The sequence below is a fragment of the Pipistrellus kuhlii genome, unplaced genomic scaffold (assembly GCF_014108245.1).
Source record: "Pipistrellus kuhlii isolate mPipKuh1 unplaced genomic scaffold, mPipKuh1.p scaffold_m20_p_7, whole genome shotgun sequence".
Classification (NCBI taxonomy): Eukaryota; Metazoa; Chordata; class Mammalia; order Chiroptera; family Vespertilionidae; genus Pipistrellus; species Pipistrellus kuhlii.
In genome coordinates, this window is record NW_023425573.1 from 34,274,276 (window position 1) to 34,293,824 (window position 19,549).

The 19,549-nt window shown below is 38.7% G+C and overlaps 1 protein-coding gene across 1 annotated transcript in view; it reads left to right on the forward strand.

The window, feature by feature from the left end:
* Positions 1-19,549, forward strand: part of TTN (titin) — a 276,330-nt gene that overhangs the window by 185,664 nt on the left and 71,117 nt on the right. The window contains exons 216-249 of the mRNA XM_045575224.1: positions 262-383; positions 482-769; positions 875-1,171; positions 1,291-1,477; positions 1,942-2,057; positions 2,144-2,443; positions 2,634-2,933; positions 3,027-3,132; positions 3,225-3,421; positions 3,508-3,813; positions 3,911-4,189; positions 4,772-5,071; positions 5,172-5,474; positions 5,588-5,950; positions 6,270-6,572; positions 6,708-7,007; positions 7,432-7,728; positions 7,835-8,119; positions 8,208-8,501; positions 10,249-10,548; positions 10,664-10,972; positions 11,062-11,252; positions 11,809-12,238; positions 14,811-15,119; positions 15,246-15,394; positions 15,482-15,514; positions 15,613-15,742; positions 15,835-16,134; positions 16,230-16,547; positions 17,515-17,811; positions 17,926-18,225; positions 18,314-18,628; positions 18,722-18,870; positions 19,322-19,472. Of these exons, the coding sequence (XP_045431180.1) occupies positions 262-383; positions 482-769; positions 875-1,171; positions 1,291-1,477; positions 1,942-2,057; positions 2,144-2,443; positions 2,634-2,933; positions 3,027-3,132; positions 3,225-3,421; positions 3,508-3,813; positions 3,911-4,189; positions 4,772-5,071; positions 5,172-5,474; positions 5,588-5,950; positions 6,270-6,572; positions 6,708-7,007; positions 7,432-7,728; positions 7,835-8,119; positions 8,208-8,501; positions 10,249-10,548; positions 10,664-10,972; positions 11,062-11,252; positions 11,809-12,238; positions 14,811-15,119; positions 15,246-15,394; positions 15,482-15,514; positions 15,613-15,742; positions 15,835-16,134; positions 16,230-16,547; positions 17,515-17,811; positions 17,926-18,225; positions 18,314-18,628; positions 18,722-18,870; positions 19,322-19,472 (8,624 nt within the window). The remainder of the gene's footprint in view (positions 1-261; positions 384-481; positions 770-874; positions 1,172-1,290; positions 1,478-1,941; positions 2,058-2,143; positions 2,444-2,633; positions 2,934-3,026; positions 3,133-3,224; positions 3,422-3,507; positions 3,814-3,910; positions 4,190-4,771; positions 5,072-5,171; positions 5,475-5,587; positions 5,951-6,269; positions 6,573-6,707; positions 7,008-7,431; positions 7,729-7,834; positions 8,120-8,207; positions 8,502-10,248; positions 10,549-10,663; positions 10,973-11,061; positions 11,253-11,808; positions 12,239-14,810; positions 15,120-15,245; positions 15,395-15,481; positions 15,515-15,612; positions 15,743-15,834; positions 16,135-16,229; positions 16,548-17,514; positions 17,812-17,925; positions 18,226-18,313; positions 18,629-18,721; positions 18,871-19,321; positions 19,473-19,549) is intronic.

Here is a 19,549-nt window from a genome sequence, read left to right on the forward strand (position 1 = left end):
TCTTTTGGGAAAAAAATAAAATAAATGTTTGGTCCTTTTCGTTGAGAATTCCCCTGTTGTGCCCGTCTAATGTTAAGAAGTGCTGCTGTCGAACTAATCCCCTGCTCAAGGTTTTCATTAGTTACAGTATTGAAGCAACCCAGAATTGATTTAAAGAATACTATTGTTTCAGGGATATGAATTTTGGAAATAAAAGGAATACTACATGGTGGAACAGATGATAGGCCTTATAGTAAAATAACCTATTTTGTTTCCTGGCAGAATGCAAGTAACAGGTCTTGACGAAGGCCAGTGGTACTCCTACCGCGTGAAGGCCTTGAACAGGCTGGGTGCCAGCAAGCCAAGCAAACCCACCGATGAAATCCAGGCTGTGGACACTCAGGGTATTTATTTTTGCTGTTTGTTTGTTTTATCTGTCAGGCCTCTAACTTTACTTCTGCCTGAACTTGTTAACATGGTAAATAATCTCTCTCCAATGCAGAGGCTCCAGAAATTTTCCTTGACGTGAAGCTCCTTGCCGGTCTCACTGTGAAAGCAGGAACGAAGATTGAACTTCCTGCCACTGTCACTGGAAAGCCTGAGCCTAAAATAACGTGGACGAAGGCTGAAAAGCTTCTGAAGCAGGACAATCGGATCACCATTGAAAATGTTCCTAACAAATCCACAGTGACCATCGTCGATAGTAAGCGCAGTGACACTGGCACCTACATCATTGAGGCCGTGAACGTCTGTGGTCGGGCCACCGCTGTGGTAGAAGTGAATGTTCTAGGTAAGGGAGGCTCTTGTTTTAAAAACAGGCAACCTCATAGCAGATACCTTTTAAAATTAAACATTTTTAATGATTTTTTTTCTGCATGTGTAATGCCATCCATAGATAAACCCGGGCCGCCAGCTGCTTTTGACATCACAGAAGTGACCAACGAGTCATGTCTTCTAACATGGAACCCCCCACGAGATGATGGCGGATCTAAAATCACAAACTATGTTGTGGAGAGAAAAGCAACAGACAGCGATATGTGGCACAAGCTCTCATCAACTGTCAAGGATACGAATTTCAAGGCAACCAAATTGACACCCAATAAAGAATACCTCTTCAGAGTTGCTGCAGAAAACATGTACGGTGTTGGCGAGCCAGTGCAGGCCGCTCCTATAACAGCCAAATTTCAGTTTGGTGAGTTTCTAAATCGGTAGGGGGGTTAGGGGATGGGGTAAGGATGCTTGTGTCATACTTGGATTTAGGTGTTCTATTAAATATAGGGCATGTAACACATATCATTATCCTGTCTCTAGATCCACCTGGACCTCCAACTCGCCTGGAACCTTCTGATATCACTAAAGATGCAGTGACTCTCACATGGTGTGAGCCAGACGATGATGGTGGCAGCCCAATCACTGGGTACTGGGTTGAAAGATTAGATCCTGATACTGATAAATGGGTTAAATGCAATAAGATGCCAATAAAGGACACAACATACAGGTATGCCCACAATCTCTATCAAGATGTTAAAACTGTTATAGTGCATACAAATGTTTATTCTTTAGTATTCCTTTTGATTATACATGGTTTTATATATTACTATAATTTTTAAAATTACTTTTACTTATATATTCTATTGGCACATAATTTAAAAATTGATATGAGTTCCAACCATATTTAAGTTACTAAAAAAATATTAACTTTCTGGAAGTTTCAAAGTGCTTGGTCTTCCAGGATATTATGATAATGATCATTACTATAGTATTATAATTAGATTGGTATATTTAGCCAAACCTAAAGTGTGTGATAGTTAAAAAGCAATGTTAAATTTATATTGGAATGTTTTCAGTTAAATTTCCAAATAAGTTTTCTGCAATTTAAACAAATTAGTCTCTTCTATTAAAATAAACAAATGTTTCTGCTTCTTGTCATGGAATTCAACTGTCATTTTGTTCCAACTCCAGAGTGAAAGGTCTCACCAATAAGAAAAAGTACAGATTCCGTGTGCTGGCTGAAAACCTTGCTGGGCCTGGAAAACCAAGTAGATCAACTGAGCCAATCTTAATAAAGGATCCCATAGGTACTATTTATATATTTTATGTGATTCTTTTGAAGCTTCTACTATTTGACAAATCTAAATGTTGATTTCCTTTCATTGGATTGCAGATCCTCCATGGCCCCCTGGAAAACCAACCGTAAAAGATATAGGCAAAACATCATTAGTATTGAGTTGGACAAAGCCAGAACACGATGGAGGGGCAAAGATTGAGTCTTATGTCATTGAAATGCTAAAGACTGGAACAGATGACTGGGTCCGAGTGGCCGAAGGAGTTCCCACCACTCAGCATTTGCTGCCAGGGCTCATGGAAGGACAGGAATACTCATTCCGAGTGAGAGCTGTGAACAAGGCTGGGGAAAGCGAGCCCAGTGAACCCAGCGACCCTGTGCTTTGTCGGGAGAAACTATGTAAGTCATTCTTGATGTTTAGGGTATATGAATTCTCCTAAAGTATATCTGAGCACTACAATATGAGAAAATATGAAAATCTCATTACTAGATTATTTCATCCTTGCCACACAACATCCAAGATAATTTAGTGAAGACTGATTATTGGACAATAAAAAATTATGTTTGCTTTTCTTTTATTCTGCTTCAGATCCTCCATCACCACCTCGCTGGCTTGAAGTTATTAATATCACCAAAAATACAGCAGATCTGAAGTGGACAGTCCCTGAGAAAGATGGAGGATCCCCCATCACCAACTACATTGTGGAAAAGAGAGACGTGAGGCGAAAAGGCTGGCAAACTGTAGACACCACTGTCAAGGACACCAAGTGCACAGTAACCCCACTGACAGAGGGCGCTTTATATGTATTCCGAGTTGCTGCAGAAAATGCCATAGGACAAAGTGACTACTGTGAAATTGAGGACTCTGTCCTGGCCAAAGACACCTTTAGTATGCTATTTAACTTAATCTCTGTGACACCATTTGTTGTACATTATTACTGTTCCCCCTGGTTTTTCTAACCATTGAATATTTTGTTTTCAGCCACCCCTGGACCACCCTATGCTCTCACAGTTGTTGATGTGACAAAACGACATGTTGACCTGAAGTGGGAACCACCTAAAAATGATGGTGGAAGACCAATACAGAGGTAGAATTTTAATTAATGTATTTACATATGGCTGAAAATTCATAACTTTGTTTTTCTATTAATGCTAATGAAATGCTTTATTATTTCGATAGATACATCATTGAGAAGAAAGAAAAGTTAGGTACCCGTTGGGTGAAAGCTGGAAGGACTTCAGGACCCGACTGTAATTTCAGAGTAACTGATGTCATTGAAGGCACAGAAGTCCAATTTCAGGTTCGGGCGGAAAATGAAGCTGGAGTTGGTCACCCAAGTGAACCCACAGAAATTCTGTCAATTGAAGATCCAACAAGTAAGTAGTGCTGACCATACAAAGAATATTTTCTAGAGGTTAATGATGAGATTGTGGATATGAATGGAACATTCTTTTTTTTTCAGGTCCTCCTTCACCTCCCCTTGACCTGCATGTGACTGATGCTGGAAGAAAACACATTGACATTGCTTGGAAGCCTCCAGAGAAAAATGGTGGAAGCCCTATTATAGGATACCATGTTGAAATGTGTCCAGTAGGCACTGAGAAATGGATGCGAGTTAATTCTCGCCCCATAAAAGACTTAAAATTCAAGGTTGAAGAAGGTATTGTTCCTGATAAGGAGTACGTTCTGAGAGTGAGAGCTGTCAATGCTGTTGGTGTCAGTGAGCCATCTGAAATCTCCGAAAATGTGGTTGCCAAAGATCCAGACTGTAAGAACACAGTACTTTTTCTAATTAATAAAACAGCTTCACTCATGCATTGCCTTTAAACATACTCTTTTATTCTCTCTTGGTTTCTATCTTATAGGCAAGCCAACAATTGATCTGGAGACTCATGACATTGTTGTTATTGAAGGAGAAAAATTAAACATTCCTGTTCCCTTCAGAGCTGTCCCAGTTCCAACCGTTAGCTGGCATAAAGATGGCAAAGAAGTTAAAGCAAGTGATAGACTAACAATGAAGAGCGATCACTTCTCAGCAAACCTTGAAGTTCCCAAGAGTGTCCATGCAGATGCAGGAGTGTACACTATTACACTGGAAAATAAGCTTGGCTCAGCAACTGCCTCAATCAATGTCAAAGTCATAGGTAAGCGTCTTTTGATAAAACACCAGTCAATCCTCATGTGTTGGGAAAATAGTTAACTTCGTTATGTTAGTATAAATTTCTTCATGAATTGGCCATTTGTAAGCTAAATGTCCTTTCAGATTGTTTCTTCCAATATGAGAAGCAAAACAATTGTAAAGAGACAAAATAGGTAGTTAAACTCTGATTTGACTAAATTACTTCTGCATGCAAAGTACTAATCTAAGTAAAAGATACAGAATACCCAAAGAATGTTAAAATAACCAATATTCCTTTTAGTTGTCTGCATTGTTCCATAGTGTTCTCAGCTAGGGGTGATAACATTTTCTGACCACTCCTCCCAAATACACAAATGGTGTTTGAAAATTTGGGGACCATTTTTCTTTCAGGGAACAAAGATTCAGGGAGATCTACTGACATTTAGTAGTTGGGGGACAGGGATACTACATGGCTTGCAGTGTAAGGGACCCTCCTGTATCTTAAAGATTGTCCCACCCAAAATGTGAATAGTCCCACTTCTAAAGAGTATACTAGCAGCATAACTTTTCAGATTACAATAGTAATTATAAGTTTTATTTTCAATAGGCCTACCTGGACCATGCAAAGATATTAAAGCAAGTGATGTGACCAAGAGTTCTTGTAAATTAACCTGGGAACCACCAGAATATGATGGTGGAAGCCCAATTCTACATTATGTCCTGGAACGCAGAGAAGCTGGAAGGAGGACATATATACCAGTCATGTCCGGTGAGAATAAACTATCTTGGTCTGTAAAAGACCTCATACCGAATGGTGAATACTTCTTCCGTGTTAAAGCTGTCAACAAGATTGGTGGAGGCGAATATATTGAACTTAAAAATCCAGTCATTGCTCAAGATCCAAAGCGTAAGTTTTTACATGAATGTAATATAGCTAGGAATTAACGTGCAGTTTATTTTAAGAAGGTGGACTTTCCTATATTAACAGTTTTTCTCTTGCTCTTCAGAGCCCCCTGATCCACCTATAGATGTTGAGGTTCATAATCCTACAGCTGAGGCAATGACTATTACATGGAAGCCACCTTTGTACGATGGAGGGAGCAAGATAATGGGTTACATCATAGAGAAGATTGCTAAGGGTGAAGAAAGGTGGAAGAGATGCAATGAACACCTGGTGCCAGTCCTGACCTATACTGCAAAAGGACTTGAAGAGGGAAAGGAATACCAGTTCCGTGTGCGAGCAGAAAATGCTGCTGGTATTGGTGAACCTTCGCGGGCCACTCCTCCAACTAAAGCTGTAGATCCTATTGGTAAGTTTTGTTTAACTGGGTTGGTATTTTCCCATTATCAAATAGATGAGAATAATGGTTTGTTAGATATTTTAATCAGAATTGAAAACAATTATTGTTTTTCATCATTACAGATGCCCCAAAAGTCATTATGAGGACAAGTCTAGAAGTAAGACGAGGTGATGAAATAGCACTTGATGCAACAATTTCTGGGTCACCTTACCCAACTATTACATGGCTAAAGGATGAAAATGTTCTGACACCAGAAGAAATGAAAAAACGAATAGCACCCACGGTTAGGAGAAAGAAAGGTGAAGTTCAAGAAGAAGAGCCATTTGTCTCGCCTCTGGTGGAGCGCTTGAGTATTGACAGTAGTAAAAAAGGAGAATCTCAGCTACGTGTCCGAGATTCTGTTCGACCAGACCATGGCCAGTATATGATCAAAGTTGAAAATGACCATGGTATCGCAAAAGCTCCTTGTTCTGTCAGTGTGCTGGGTAAGTAGTTAAAGCTACCTTTCCCTCTGGAAGGCAGTCAACATAAGAGTTTTAGTAAACCTCAAATAAAAAGTTTGTTGGGGGCAGTTAAAAGAAATGGGAAATAGCTTCATCAAGGTATTCTTAGTCCCTTTTTTTCTGCTGGCTATGTAAAAAAAAAATCAACCAACTTTATTATTCATTAGCTTATGTGATACAAAGATAGACAGATATAGGAAAATCAAAAGTTTATGTCAAAGGAAACACACTAACACTTAAATTTTCTGCTGAAACTATTTCTACACAAATTTTCAATCACCTTTCTCTTTTGAAATATTAGATACACCAGGACCACCGATCAACTTTGTCTTTGAAGATATTAGAAAGAACTCAGTCCTCTGCAAATGGGAACCACCCCTTGATGATGGTGGCAGTGAAATTATAAACTACACCTTGGAAAAGAAAGATAAGACAAAACCTGACTCAGACTGGATTATTGTCACTTCAACACTCAGACATTGCAAGTATTCAGTGACAAAACTGATTGAAGGAAAAGAGTATCTCTTCCGTGTAAGAGCTGAAAATAGGTTTGGCCCTGGACCACCTTGTGTTTCAAAGCCACTTACAGCTAAAGATCCATTTGGTAAGGTTCCTTTAGCATCTAAATGTTGCCTTTTGATCATATACATTGCTATATACATTGTCACAGCTTTTGAATTTGAATGTTTATGTCACAACTAAGGAATTAATTCAAATATGCTATATTTTTTTTAATCAGAACCACCTGATGCACCTGATAAGCCCATTGTGGAAGATGTTACCAGTAACAGTATGCTAGTGAAATGGAATGAACCAAAGGACAATGGAAGCCCCATCTTGGGCTACTGGCTTGAAAAACGTGAGGTTAATAGTACACATTGGTCTCGTGTCAACAGAAACCTTCTGAACGCTTTGAAGACCAATGTAGAAGGCCTATTAGAAGGACTCACCTATGTCTTCAGAGTATGTGCTGAAAATGCCGCTGGACCTGGAAAATTCAGTCCCCCTTCAGATCCCAAAACAGCACATGATCCAATCTGTAAGTAACATCTTAAGAAGAAAGTGGGGTACAGCATGGTGATTATATACTTAAAAGTTGTTAAGACAGCAAATCTTAAATATTATCACTACAAAAAAGGTAATTATGTGTGGGAATAGAGGTGTTAATAAACTATGGTAATCATTTCACAATATATACATGTATTAAATCATGTTATATATTTTAAACCTACATATATGTTACTAATATTTCAATAAAACTGGAAAATCAAACAAAACATAGCAGTGACACTATATTGAGGTTACAATGTAAAGTTTTAAACATCTGTATATATAACTTAAAAGTTTCACAAAACAGTACTCACCCATGTCACATGCAATGCACTATGAAAAACAAGTGGGACAGGTGAGCTACTGTACATTTTGAAACCATCAGTGAGTTTTGCTTTGTATATTCATTCTAGCTCCACCTGGACCACCTGTCCCAAGAGTCACTGACACAAGCACCACAACTATTGAACTAGAATGGGAACCCCCAGCTTTCAATGGCGGTGGGGAAATTATTGGCTACTTTGTCGATAAGCAGCTGGTTGGGACAAATGAATGGTCACGCTGCACAGAGAAGATGATCAAGGTCCGTAAATTCACTGTCAAAGAAATCCGAGAGGGTGCAGATTACAAACTCCGTGTGAGTGCCGTCAATGCTGCGGGTGAAGGACCACCTGGAGAAACGGGACCTGTTACTGTGGCTGAACCTCAAGGTACTTAAAAGTTATAATGATAAGGATTATGGCTACTTTCCTGGTATGGGTCTCCTCTCCCCCCGCATCTTTCTTGGGCTAACATTTGACTGTTCTCTATCAACAGAGCCTCCATCTATAGAACTAGATGTTTCTGTTAAGGGTGGAATACAAATAATGGCTGGGAAGACTCTCAGAATTCCAGCTGTGGTAACTGGCCGTCCAGTGCCTACGAAAGTGTGGACCATAGAAGAAGGAGAACTGGATAAAGACCGTGTTGTAATAGAGGATGTTGGAACCAAATCCGAACTAATTATCAAGGAAGCATTGAGAAAAGATCGTGGCAGATATGTGATTACAGCTACCAATAGCTGTGGTTCCAAATTTGCAGCAGTCAGGGTAGAGGTTTTTGGTAAGGAATGTTACATGGATTTTTAGAGGATTTTCAAGTTAGACTATCTTATTGTATTGATTTTTTTTCCCAATGTTTTATTTTGCAGATGTCCCTGGTCCAGTTCTTGACTTAAAACCTGTTGTAACAAACAGAAAGATGTGTCTGCTGAACTGGTCTGATCCAGCAGATGATGGAGGAAGTGAAATCACGGGCTTTATTATTGAAAGAAAAGATGCCAAGATGCATACTTGGAGACAACCCATAGAGACTGAGAGATCTAAATGTGATATCACAGGTCTCCTTGAGGGACAAGAATATAAGTTCCGTGTGATTGCCAAGAACAAATTTGGCTGTGGCCCACCTGTTGAAATAGGACCAATTCTTGCAGTTGATCCACTAGGTAAAAGAGGTTTTCATTGTGTTTATAAAGTAAATACTGTTTGTTTCTATTTATGGCTTCAAACTCCCAACAGTATCAAAATCTATAGCTAGGGAGTAAAAATAAAGGTAAATCAAATAAATACTAGCACCTTTAAGAATACCATATTTAATATAATTTTTGGCTCACTAATTTTTTACACAAAATCAACCATGCTTATATGTACTAAAAAACCTGAGTTTACTGTAGTTTAGCAAGAACCTAAAAATAATTTAGAAATATTGTATTTTTACAATAGAATACACTGAAGTAATTAATTTAATAGCCTAATAGTTAAAGAAAGTTCATTGTTTTTGAAAGGTTACAGGACAGATATCTATGCCTTAGGATAAATATCTTAGTCTTCCTTTAGATCTCAAGTAGTCCCTACCCTGGAAGGCCCCAAACCAGGAAGAGCCATCAAGGAATAAAAACCAACCATAGGAAATCTCCTTGACCAATATGAACAAATATGAAACCCTAAAATTGCACACACTGGTAATGCACATTTGCATGTCATCGAAGAAAACAAAGTCTTGGAACCCATTCCCCAAGAGACAGCTGGTATTATTTCTCTACCACCACCTAAAAAAACACACAACACACAAAAAACAAAATTACCTCCTATACCATCACTGTGATAGCTCATCTCAGAATTTTCTCTATAGTCTAGTTTCATCAGAGAATCAAACAGATATGGGCTTCCACTATAGAACTCTGCTCTGGTTTCAGTAATATATATATATATATATATATATATATATATATATATATATATGTATATGTATATGTATGTATATATGTATATATGTATATATGTATATGTATATGTATATGTGTATATATATATATATATATATATATATATGACTAACATGCCAAGTGTCTGATGGGTCGATCTCTGGACCAGTTACTATGTTATGCACTGACCACCAGGGGGCAGATGCTCTGACCAATAAGTTAGCTTGCTGCTGTGGTCTGGCCAATTGGGACTGGGAGAGAAAGGCCTGACACGCCCTGGAGCCCTCCTGTGGTCCCTCCCCAGCTGGCCTGGCAGCCCTGATCAGCCCAATGGGGACAGGCTGGACATGCCCTAGAGCCAACCTCCTATGTTCCCTCCCTGGCCTCCAATATAGTTCTTCTAATTAATTTCTTTCTTTGTGCACAAATTTGTGCATTGGGCCTCTAGTAATCCATAAGAGTGGACCAGGTCTAATTTCACCATTCAAAGCTTATTCTTTTGGTTTTTGTCCTTCAGGACACCAAACTACAGCATCATTACATAAATTCTCTTTCTAACACATTTTAAGCCCACACTTGACACAACATGACTCAAAACAGGTTCAGTAGACATATCCACTGTCTGTCAACAAAACTTTGCTCTTAGTTGGTTATCCAAAGCAAAACTTCACAGACTCATTCTCTTAGTTCATTAAGATTGGAAGCTTCCCTGTGACAGAGGTAAAAATATCTAAAATGCTAAATATAAAATAAAATAAAAACAGACATGCTCCTCAATTTATTTTTAATCAATTTTGATGCTAAAGTTTACTAAGAAAAATTCTGTGAATGCCTATAAGTAGGTAATGAAGATGTCTTGAGAAGGATTTTTTAAGATGAGTATTAAGATTAGGCCACACAGAAACATATTTTTCACACAATTAATTTGAAGTGAAATATTTCTTATATGAACTTCATGCTTGTAATTTCGACTTGCTTCTGGTTAAAGGTCCTCCGACAGCTCCTGAGAGGCTCACATATACAGAAAGGACAAAGTCCACCATCACCCTTGACTGGAAAGAGCCCCGCACTGATGGTGGCAGCCCCATCCAAGGCTATATCATTGAGAAACGGCGTCACGACAAACCTGACTTTGAAAGAGTTAACAAGAGACTCTGCCCAACCACATCTTTTCTGGTGGAAAACCTTGATGAACACCAAATGTATGAGTTCCGTGTCAAAGCTGTCAATGCAGTTGGTGAGAGTGAACCATCCCTGCCTCTCAATGTGGTCATACAAGATGATGAAGGTGTGGACTCTGAACATAATAATACTTTTAATGTAATTTACAGCGTTGCCTTTATCTCATAGGTTGAGCAAATCTCCTTATGACTTCGCTAATTTTCTCTTGTCCTTTTGCACAGTGCCTCCAGCCATTAAATTGCGCCTGAATGTTCGAGGAGACACTATCAAGGTTATGGCGGGAGAGCCTGTTAACATTCCCGCAGATGTGACAGGCCTTCCAATGCCTAAGATTGAGTGGTCCAAGAATGAGACTGTGATTGAAAAACCCACGGATGCACTGAAGATAACCAAGGAAGAAGTATCCCGAAGTGAGGCCAAGACTGAGGTTATCATTCCCAAAACAGTCCGGCAGGACAAAGGCACTTACACGATTACAGCTTCCAATCGCCTTGGCTCCGTCTTCCGAAATGTTCATGTTGAAGTCTATGGTAAGCAACATGCTCTTTTTATATCAAAACGAAACCCAGTGTCTGTTTAGGAATTGCCTTCTCAGTCTCCTCTTTTGTTTCCTTTCCAGATCGTCCATCCCCACCAAGAAACCTTGCTGTCACAGACATTAAAGCTGAATCTTGCTATTTGACATGGGATGCCCCTCTAGACAACGGTGGCAGTGAAATCACCCATTATATCATTGACAAACGTGATGCAAGTAGGAAGAAGTCTGAATGGGAGGAAGTCACCAACACCGCCGTAGAGAGGAGATATGGGGTAAACTCTTTTAAATATTTTCTTATACACATTAAAAGGGCAAGACTTTGAATAAACACCAGTCTTAATGATTAAACTCAAAACCAAAAAATTTCATTGTACTTTGTAGCACCATACACATAAGGCCACTTGATAAATACAATTATTTGATATACAAAGTATCTTTTACTTGAGAGATCCATTATTAGCTATGGGAAGTGATCAACCAAAGAACTTGTATGCATATATGCATAACCCATGGACACAGACAATAAGATGGTGGAGGCCTGTGGTGGGAGCCGGGGGCAGGCTATAAAAGGTTAATGGTAGAAAAAAGCAGACATATCTAATACTTTCACTAAGGATTTTTTTAATAAAATAAAATAATAAATTTAGATATTTTCATTTAAAAATCTTTCTCCATGTTAGAGTCTACATATTTTTAAACTACATATATATCAGAGTTTCTAGATTTATTTTTATAGTCTTCCCTACCAAAATAACTAATTTTTAAAATAAGTGAAAATCAACATAAGTATATTCTTTTTTAAAAAGTTACTATTCATCTGATTTCTAGCTCTGGAAACTTATCCCCAATGGACAGTATGAGTTCCGAGTTAGGGCAGCGAATAAATACGGAATCAGTGATGAGTGCAAATCTGATAAAGTGACCATTCAAGATCCTTATCGCCTTCCTGGAGCTCCAGGAAAACCAAAAGTTTTGGAGCGCACCAAAGGGTCGATGCTAGTGAGCTGGACTCCTCCTTTGGACAATGGCGGCTCTCCCATCACTGGCTACTGGCTGGAGAAGAGAGAAGAGGGAAGTCCGTACTGGGCACGTGTTAGCCGAGCACCGATAACCAAAGTGGGATCAAAAGGCGTGGAATTTAATGTTCCTCGTCTGATTGAAGGTGTTAAGTACCAGTTCAGAGCAATGGCAATAAACGTTGCAGGAATTGGCCCTCCCAGTGAACCATCAGATCCAGAGGTTGCAGGAGATCCCATATGTAAGTATGCTTTCATTTCTAGAATTTACAAAGGGCAAAGCCACTAACTGGATAATTTTGCTTTTAAATTTCTTGTATTTTTCTATGCCAAATTATTTTATTTTTTTAGAGTTAAAAGTTCCATACTTATATAAACTATCAAAAGTATATATGTATAATGTGTATATATATTTATTTACATAAATACACACACTATGCACAACTATCTCTATAAATGTATATATACATACAAACACACACATAAAACCATATAGTTTTTAAACTCCTGGATTAAACCTAGTACTTTTATGAGAAATCACATAACAATGACCCTTGACATAAGCTCCTCTCTGCTCCCATCTTATATAATAAAGATTCTATGTAATAAAGATATAATATACAAATGGTCATTACACCGTGAAGTGTAACAACGGGATCAAGGATCAGCAGGAGGGTGAGGCAGTGAGCCACAAATGGGCAGTGGAGAGCTACAGGAGGGAGCAGGGCAGCAAGCTATGAAGGGGGACTAGGAAGGGGAAGAACTACAGGAGGGCAGGGCAGTGGGTGGAGAGCTACTGGAGGATGGCAGCAAAATACTGGCAAGCTACTGGTGCACAGTACTTTAATAAATCTACTAGTACTTTAATAAATCCATATCTCATTAGATACTGTGGAAATTTATCTTCCTCACTAAATAGTCAGAACCTCCAGTAGGAATTTAACAAAAAGCATAATGTTGCTAAATATTCAGTAATGTTTATTAAACAAATGTGTAAGATCCTCAAGCACAGTCTGTGGAATAAAAGGAAAAATACTTCTAAAATATCTATGAGAAAATCAGTTGAAAAATTAAAATTACATGGCCTTCATGGTTAATTGCATTTATTATATAATATGTCTGATTAGATACTCTATAAAAAAAACTTTTGCTATTTGTTAAAAAGAAGATGAAAAATATTCTAAGTTTTATATAGATGATAATGTATAAAATGAAGTAGTATCCATTCATTTATTCAATAAGGTACTACTGAACATATGCTATGTGCAAGGAATTATGCTAGGTACTAAAGCGAGAAGAGCTGTGGTTAAAAAGATCAGTAGAGTAAAATAATTTCTTTAATTATAAATCACTGTCAAGAATGTAAAAGATTGCTGAAACTGGTTTGGCTCAGTGGTAGAGCGTCAGTCTGCGGACTGAAAGGTCCCAGGTTCGATTCCAGCCAAGGGCATGTAGATTGGTGGTGGGCACATCCCCAGTAGGGGATGTGCAAGAGGCAGCTGGTCGGTGTTTCTCTCTCATCGACGTTCCTAGCTCTCTATACCTCTCCCTTCCTCTCTGTAATAAAATATATTAAAAAAAAAAAAAGAATGTAAAAGATTATTATGTGATTACTAGGGACACAGTGTACAAATCATGCACCTTAAAAGGAATTGTGGGCTGTAGGCACAAGAGCGGGTCTCAGCCCATCCTCTGCATCCCCGCCTGGCCCCTCCTGCCATGGCCCCCAGGTTTCCTGTCTGCCAGCAGCCCTCCTCCAGCTGCTCCCATGTGCTGACGGTGCCTGCCCCACTCAAACCCTCTGATGGCATGGAGTGATCGGAGCTGGCACCAGCAGCAGCTGCTTCACCGATTGCCCCTCAGGAGCAGGGGGAGGTGGAGCCCTTAGGAGCGATCAGGCCGGCAGCCACTTGTACCTACTGATGGTGCTAAGTGATCAGGACAGGCTGCAGGCACTGGCAGTGGATGCAAGGTAGCTCTGGTGGCAGCTCTGGCACCAGCCGTGGGTGCAAGCAGGGCCAGCATCAGCAGCACATACGAGTGCTGGGTGGGACCTCAGCATATGGGAGCAAAGAATTTTCAGTAATCACCAGATGCTCACCCCAATGACAATGACTGGTGCCCTGCCTTGGTCTGACATTCCCACTCACCTGCTCCACAATTCCACCATGGCCAATGCCCACCATGTTCTGCAAACAACCCTGGTGGTCAGCACATGTCATAGTGATCAGTTGTTCAGGTGTCTGGTTGTTCTACTGTTCAGTCTATTTGCATACTAGCCTTTTATTATATAAGATTGTAGACAATGACTGTGTAGGGTCTTAAGATTAGTTTGTGTTCAAAGATTTACCAGCTACGATAAAATCATTTTTAATTTTAATTTTATGGTGAATTAATTAAAATGTTCTTAGTAAAAATATTGTAGTATCTCTTCAAAGGGATCTTAAAAGTAAAATAGTTTTTCACTAATCATGTGTAAATAGAATGCAGATCGATCTATATATCAAAGTAGTCTTTCTAATCCCAATTAGTTGTTGGCTTTTTTTGTTTTTACACTAATGCTAACTGAAATAGACTATTTTTTATATTTATTCTATAAAGTAATTTATTTTTTTGGAATACCTATTTTAATATTCTAAAAGATTAAAAATAAAAAAAAATGATCAGGTACAGTACAACATTTCTGTGCTGTGGCATATAAATCTAGCATTCCATTCATTTTAAAACTTTATATGTTTGAGGTGCCCGGCTAGCTCAGTTGGTAGAGCATGAGACTCTTAAAACTTTATATGTTTGGGGTTTTTGTCTTACTAGATCCACCCAGTCCACCTTCTTGCCCAGAGGTAAAAGATAAAACAAAGTCAAGCATCTCGCTAGCATGGAAACCTCCAGCCAAAGATGGTGGCAGTCCAATCAAAGGATACATTGTAGAAATGCAAGAAGAGGGAACCACTGACTGGAAAAGAGTAAATGAGCCAGATAAACTTCTAACTACCTGTGAATGTGTGGTGCCGAATTTGAAAGAACTCAGAAAGTACAGGTTCAGAGTGAAAGCTGTAAATGAAGCTGGTGAATCTGAACCAAGTGATACAACTGGAGAGATCCCTGCAACTGATATTCAAGGTACTGGTCCATCTATGCACTCGCCTTTGGATATTGTTATCAAATGGGTTAATTTACTGAAGCTTTGTCAGTTACTTTATTGAATGAGGTGAGCTAAATCCTGTTCTATTATTCGTGGTGGTACAGAGGCACCAGAAGTTTACATTGACATTGGAGCACAGGACAGTCTGACTTGTCAAGCTGGCTCACAGATTAGGATTCCTGCTGTCATCAAGGGACGCCCAACACCAAAATCCTCTTGGGAATTTGATGGAAAGGCAAAGAAGGCGATGAAGGTGAGAAAAATTATAATTCTCTGTGTCTCCCATTGAATCACTCTAAGGAACATGTACACTACAACTGACCATCTTCTTTTCTAATAGGATGGAGTTCATGATATACCCGAAGATGCACAGGTAAGATAAAATGCAAAAGATTCAGAATCTAGTTGACTTCAATACTTCTAGTATTTCACTCAGTGTATAACTACTGTTTGTTTGGGGATTTTGTACAGCTGGAGACTGCTGAAAACTCATCGGTAATTGTTATTCCGGAGTGTAAAAGATCTCATTCAGGCAAATACAGCATCACAGCCAAGAATAAAGCAGGACAGAAGACTGCAAGTTGCAGAGTTAAAGTCATGGGTAAGAAAGACTTTAAAAGCTACCATGGAATAAGAGCAAATTATTTTTTTTTAAGAAGCAACATTGCTTATATTGTAATATGCATTCCACAGATGTACCAGGGCCACCCAAAGATCTGAAAGTCACTGACATCACCAGGGGCAGTTGCCGACTTACATGGAAGATGCCGGATGATGATGGAGGAGACAGGATCAAAGGCTATGTTATTGAGAAGAAGACTATTGATGGGAAAGCATGGACTAAAGTCAATCCAAACTGTGGAAGCACCACATTTTTAGTTCCTGATCTCATCTCTGAACAGCAATATTTCTTCCGCGTGCGTGCAGAAAACCGTTTCGGCATTGGCCCACCTGTGGAAACCATTCAGAGGACCACTGCCAGAGATCCAATATGTAAGTTTTAAAATCGGTGATTAAAATACCCTCTCCAAGTTGAAAAATAGGCAGCTATAAACAATGCTTAATACTTTCTTTAACTATTTTTAAAGATCCTCCCGATCCTCCTATTAAACTCAAGATTGGCCTCATAACGAAGAGCACGGTACACCTGACGTGGAAACCCCCGAAGAATGATGGAGGCTCCCCTGTCACCCACTATATTGTTGAGTGCCTTGCGTGGGACCCTACTGGGAAAAAGAAAGAAGCATGGAAACAGTGTAATCGGCGTGATGTGGAAGAATTGGAATTTACAGTGGAAGACCTCGTAGAGGGTGGAGAATATGAATTCAGAGTCAAAGCTGTCAATGAGGCAGGAGTCAGCAAACCTTCAGCAACTGTGGGTCCAGTGATTATCAAAGACCAGACATGTAAGCTCCAACATAGTAATAGAGAATATCCTCTTGTGAATGTCTTTCTAGACATTTAATAATAGTCCAAAATAAAAAGAGATTCGTCTATCTCTCAGGAAGTCACCATGGGTTGACTGTGGACATGGGCACATTACTCAATCACTCATTCCCTCAACTTCTATAGAATTATCATATTACCTTACATATTTACTTTTCCTTCTTTAAATAAGATGATGCTTGGACTTTCCTTAAGATAATTTTTCTCCATGCTTGCTCTTTTACCTATCAGAAGTCAAAGCACTTCTTCCCCATGCTCCACAAAAGGGGAAGAATATGGCCATTTATTTGCTCAGCAACTGCCAAACCCAATTTATTCTATTTTTATTTAAGAAAAAGGCATATTAATTTTAATAGGTAAAATATATACACAAATATGATAATAATTCTTCCTCTAATTATTGTTATTATCACCACTTCTGTATTTTTGTTAAATTCTTCTAAATTTAAGAGGGCTATAGTCACAATAGTCTTTTCACATTCTTATACTAAATTTATAGAAAATAGACATTTGCTTTGCCTCTACTATCAGTTATATTTCTTCAAAGGGGAAGAAATTCATCTCAGAATTAACACAATAGGTCCCCTCATAAGTACATAAATACTAAAGGGAATATCATGTAAGAACTCCCATGCACGCGCAACTACAATTTATACTTCTCTCTGCCCCTCATCAATATTTATATGCATAATGATGCCAGGTAAGTGATAGGCAATAGCTGTACAGAGCCACATGTAGTTAAAAGATGATGATGGCATGTACCTGTTCCCCAAGCTGGTATAAATTAATTGAAGACAGATCTATTCTTTATATTGGGCTGGGCTACAAAGCCTGTCTATAAATAGCTTTATAGTCACTGTGAATTCTATGTTCTATCCTTTAGTGCTTTTTGTTCCTAATGACAATAATTTGTTTGTAATAATCCAGGCCCACCATCAATTGAACTAAAAGAATTCATGGAGGTTGAAGAAGGAACTGATGTTAACATCGTGGCCAAAATTAAAGGTGTACCATTCCCAACACTAACCTGGTTTAAAGCACCTCCAAAGAAGCCTGATAGTAAAGAACCTGTTGTCTATGACACCCATATCAATAAACTCGTGGTGGATGACACTTGCACCTTAGTAATTCCACAGTCTCGCAGGAGTGACACTGCCTTATATACCATTACAGCTGTGAATAACTTTGGAACAGCATCAAAGGAGATGAGATTGAATGTCCTTGGTAAGGATTACATGGTTTTATAGAAACTACTTGTGTTTTTTCTGTTCATAAATGTAATGTTTGGCTTCAAAATTATTCTACTAATAAAGTTTTTTTCTTTTTAAACCATTTTAGGTCGCCCTGGCCCTCCAGTGGGACCAATAAAGTTTGAATCTATTTCAGCAGACCAAATGACATTATCTTGGCTCCCACCTATAGATGACGGTGGGTCTAAGATCACAAACTATGTAATTGAGAAGAGAGAACCCAATAGGAAGACATGGGTGCGTGTCTCCAGTGAACCCAAAGAGTGCATGTTCACAGTTCCCAAATTACTAGAAGGCCATGATTATGTATTCCGGATCATGGCTCAGAATAAATATGGCATTGGGGAGCCTCTTGACAGTGAACCTGAAACAGCAAGAAACCTCTTCTGTAAGTAGCACAGGTTTCACATACAAAGTCATTCTTATGTGTGTGTTTCATAAGTTCTGATAAATCAATGTGATTGTTTTTTTCACAGCTGTCCCTGGAGCACCAGATAAGCCAACAGTTAGCAGTGTGACTCGTAACTCCATGACTGTCAACTGGGAGGAGCCAGAATATGATGGAGGCTCTCCTGTGACTGGATACTGGCTAGAAATGAAAGACACCACTTCAAAGAGATGGAAGAGAATTAACCGAGATCCTATCAAAGCCATGACTTTGGGTGTTTCTTATAAAGTGACTGGCCTTATTGAAGGTTCTGATTACCAATTCCGGGTGTATGCAATCAATGCTGCTGGTGTGGGTCCAGCAAGTCCACCATCAGACCCAGTGACTGCTAGAGATCCAGTTGGTAAGACTTGACAGCATTTGTTTTCTTTTCTTTTTTTTTTTTCCAAAGTGCCATATATAGTAAAGAATACTAATGTATACTGCCTCTTTCCAGCCCCTCCTGGTCCTCCATTTCCCCAAGTCACAGACTGGACTAAATCATCTGCAGATTTGGAGTGGACTCCCCCACTAAAAGATGGTGGATCCAAAGTAACTGGATACATCGTTGAATTTAAGGAAGAAGGAAAAGAAGAATGGGAAAAGGTAATGAACACTTAGTATTACCGAAATGTACTATAAGTTAAAAATGTAGCGGTTATTCTGAATCGCATTAACTTCTATCTGTATCTTTTGAATTAAGAAATCAGATTATAATCCAAATATCTGTTATATAAAAAATCTAGTGAAAGTTAAGGCATATTATTGTTAACTTATCTTCTGGTTATAAACCCTGAGAACAGAAAATGATGGCACAGGACAGTTTTTTGTTTTGTTTTGTTATTTCAATCATTTGACAATAACTTTAAAGCATGATTTCTGATAAGATATTCCATTCAGTGATTACCTATAACAACTGATCCCTAAAACATAAACTGGCAACAATTTTTCCAAAGGCAATTAAATATGTCCTTGGTTATGCTTTAGAAAACTACTATTAAAACAGGAAGCTACCAAGAACTGTTGTAATTATAAAATGCTTGTGATTTTTCCCTAGGCTAAAGATAAAGAAGTGAGAGGAACAAAACTTGTTGTGACAGGGTTAAAAGAAGGAGCATTCTACAGATTTAGAGTTAGAGCAGTCAACATTGCCGGCATCGGAGAGCCTGGAGAAGTCACAGATGCCATTGAAATGAAGGACCGAATTGGTAATTAATACTTCTATTGTTTTTATATGTATTTCTGTTTTGGGTTGGGAATGAAAATCACATTTTGTAAAATCATG